The following is a 3,555-nucleotide window of genomic DNA, read 5'->3' as shown; positions in this document are numbered from 1 at the left end:
GCAGGTAAAGTGTTGAGCACAGAGCCTGGCTCATAGTTAAAACCCAGTACACACTAGCTGCTGTTGTCATTACTGTTACTATCATCATGTCATCAGCAGCAGCAGCAGCACCACCACCTCATAGAGATGTCAGGGAAGACCCCCCCCACCCCCGAGAGGACATGACATTGGAATCAGTCTCTCAGAGATTAGATGGTGAACACCAGGCAAAGACACTGGGCTTCTAAGACATCCAAAAGAATGCAGTGGTTTGGGAACGAGCAAGATGGGAGACTGGCTGCAGCGTGGTGAGCCTGTGAGGGAGCCGTCAGGGAGAGCTCAGCAAGACAGGCCAGCCAGGTCACTCCAGGCCACGCCAGGCAGGGCCTCACGTATCTCGATAAGGCATGTGGACTTTATTCTGACGGCAAGAGAAGGGCTTGAAATTGGGGAGTGATGTAATCAGATGCATATTTCAGAAGATGAGGTTCGTGGGTGGGAAGGAGGGGCTGCCAGGGAAGGGAAGTAGAGGCCAGTTAAAGGTGGTCAGGAAAAGTGTCACTGAGACAACGACATCAAAGGGGTGTGGAAGAAGCAAAGGGGTGAGCCAGGTGGATATGCAGTGGGGAAACGTCGAGGCAGAGGGAACAGCATGTGCAGAGGCCCAGAGGTAGGGGCGAGCCTGGGTGCTCCAGCAAGAGCAAAAGGCCAGCATGGCTGGAGAGGAGGGAGCAAGGGAGAGTAGTGGGTCGATTGGGCAGGGTCTTGGAGGTGAGTGTAAAGACGCGAGCGAGCTGGCAGGCTTCAGAGGGTTCAGGCAGAAGAGGGACGTGGTCTGACTTTCATTTTTACCCTTGCTGCTGTGTCAAAAATGGACAGAGAGAGCAAGGTGTTTTGTGAGCCCCCAGCTAAGTTGGGGTTCTAGGCCCAGAGCAGCCAGCAACGCTGCCACAATGGGAAATGAGGGGGGCTGGACCTGGGTATTTGCCATGCACCCTTCACCAAAACTTCTACCTGGCGGACTGCCTAATGCCTACTTGTCCAACCCCTGACAGAGAGATAGCAGCTAGAGTAACTACCCTCTGTTGAGTCTGCGAAGGATGCCAAGCACGTGACCAGGGAGGGTCCCTCACATGGGAGACTTTTTTATACTGTCAGATGCCCTTGTGGCTCTTGTCTTCCCCATGTCCAGTTCATGCCTGCCTGACCACTGGCACTGACTTGTATTCTTCTGGTGTCCCTGAGAAAACCCTGCCTGGGACAGCCCCCGGTTCTTCAGGTGGAAGGTGCAAATTGAATCCATCACCACAATAGGAAACAAGGTCAAAGATTTATCACTTACAGATCCTGGGCAGGGAGAGTGCAATGACTCAGGAGGGCAGTCCTCTGCCCCAGGTCCCTCGAGGCAGGAATGAAGACTCAGACAGAAAGAGAGAGAGTGGCAACCAGTGGTATACATAAGGGAGCTGGGTGTGGGTCACTTGAAGTTCTCAGGCAAATGGTTGGATGGTCTGTTTAATGGAAACGGTAGGAAAAGCAGGTAGCCCAGTCTGCTAGGCAGGAAACTCTGGCCACCAGCCTGGGCTATTTGGGGTGATGATCTACTTCTAATGCCTGGGCGGCAACCTTTGCAGTGTTCTCCTTACAAAAGATTGAAGGAGGGAGTCCAGTTAGGAAGACTTTGGAGTAATCCAAGTTATCATAATATTCATTCACTCACTGAACACATATTTGTTATGCAGCTACTGCTTCCCAGTGGTCATGACAGGCAGGCTCTGGGGACTGGCTGAGAACCAGACAGAGCTCCCCAGGGCTGCTGCCTCCTGGAGTCCAGGGGGAGGGAGCACATTAGACGGCTCCTGCTCCGTGCTGTTCAGCTGGAACCCTCAGGTGCCCATGGATGGGAGCTTCCTCTCATGGCACAGATGGGGACTGGGGCCTGGGGAGGGGATGGGGCTGCAATACAGCGAGTCGGTAGCTCCTGGTTCCTCAACTGAGCGAGCACTTTACTGTCCATCCTGCCACTCCTCAGCTCTGAGTGACCATGTCAAGACCAGCCAGCAGGGAGCTCTGGGCTCCATGACCTCTTTCTCGCCCACAGGGAGGCCCCATCTGGCCCTTCCCCAGAACGTGACGCTGCTCTCCCAGAACTTCAGCTTGTACCTGACATGGCTCCCAGGACCTGGCAACCCCCAGAACGTGACCTATTTTGTGGCCTATCAAAGGTAGAGGGTGGCCTCCGGGCTGTGGGTGGGAGACCGAGCCGGAGGGTGGGGCTGGAGGGGCTTCATTAGGAGAGCTGCTTTCGGCATGGTCGGCATTCGCTGGACCCCTGGGTCCCCTGGGAGATGGCACGTGGCAGATGTTTGGAGAGGAGCTTTTGATAAAGGTCTGGAGGTGGGAATGATGTTGAAAGGAGAACAGCACACAGGTGATCGCCCTGCTGGGGATGGGGGTAGATCTTTGGGAAAAGGTGGAGCGGGGTTGGGTGGAGCTGCAAGAGCCAGAGGAGGGGATTCTCGAGCGCCTGGATGAGGTTCTTAGAGTTGTTCCAGATGATTATGAGGGCAAATATATGGCAAAGGGGCTGTTATGGGCTCCTGTGGAGACTGGGAAATTAGGCATCACTAGATGATCTCATTTTTCCCCGTGGAGCCTGGACAGAGCCTTGGGATCCCTCTTAACTTGTAAGCCCAGGGAGCCACTACTGATCCAGAGAATCTGAAAATAGAAGCAGATTCTCTATCTTTGAAGGTAGATGGGAGTCCTTTGAAGTTCTTTAATAGGACATTAAGATGATAGAAGCAGATACTCAGGAGGATTAGTCTGGAGTTGGTGAGGCGGGGGAGGCAGGAGAGGAAGGAGCTACCATGTCCTCAGGACCCACCCTGTGTCAGACCAAGTGACTATTTCACTTCCTCCTCCTGACATCACCAGGCAGGCCCTGTATTTTCCCCATGTTAGAGGTGAGGAGATTGAGCTCAGAGAGTGCCGGGATTTGTCCAAGGAAGCCAGTGATGGAGCCAGAAGAGGTCTGTCTGACCCCAAAGCTTCTGCTCGTCCTGTTGTGTCATGGTCCCACTGTCTGTGGGATCCAGGTGGAAGTGATGGGGCCTGGCTTGGGCACAGACAGACCGCAATACAGCTTTCCAAACCAAGAACTACATCAGGAGGCAAAAAGCACCTAACGCTTACTGTGCGTGCGCTGTGGGTCGGGCACTGTGTCAGAACATTAAATGTATTTAATCTGACAGCAGCCCTGTGAGGAAGGGCTCAGTACTCTGCCCTCTGTATTCTTTAGACACCTGTGAGGCTTGCAAAATGGCGATATTCTAATGGTATTATTTTTTTCATTTGTTAGTTGAAATTATTTTGTAAAAAGGTGTGTCCTCTCTAGTATTTGATATCCAAGTGATACTACTCAAATAGGCAAGACAAAGTAAATGCTTGATTTTTTTTTCATTTACCAATTTTCAAGATAATGAATTGGTGGGGCCAGCCCGGTGGCGCACTGGATAGTGTGCCACTTGGGAAGCACGGCGGCGCTCCCGCCGAGGGTTCGGATCCCACATACAG

The 3,555-nt window shown here is 52.9% G+C and overlaps 1 protein-coding gene across 1 annotated transcript in view; it reads left to right on the top strand.

The window, feature by feature from the left end:
* The first annotated feature begins 1,929 nt into the window (after positions 1-1,929).
* Positions 1,930-3,555, top strand: part of LOC103608176 (interferon lambda receptor 1-like) — an 18,312-nt gene continuing 16,686 nt past the window's right edge. Inside the window, exon 1 of the mRNA XM_008592619.1 lies at positions 1,930-2,204. Within this exon, the coding sequence (XP_008590841.1) occupies positions 1,930-2,204 (275 nt within the window). The remainder of the gene's footprint in view (positions 2,205-3,555) is intronic.

The sequence above is a fragment of the Galeopterus variegatus genome, unplaced genomic scaffold (genome assembly GCF_000696425.1).
Source record: "Galeopterus variegatus unplaced genomic scaffold, G_variegatus-3.0.2 Scaffold8105, whole genome shotgun sequence".
Lineage (NCBI taxonomy): Eukaryota > Metazoa > Chordata > Mammalia > Dermoptera > Cynocephalidae > Galeopterus > Galeopterus variegatus.
The sequence above is the reverse complement of the archived record's forward strand: the minus strand, read 5'-3'. Positions and strand labels throughout refer to the sequence as shown.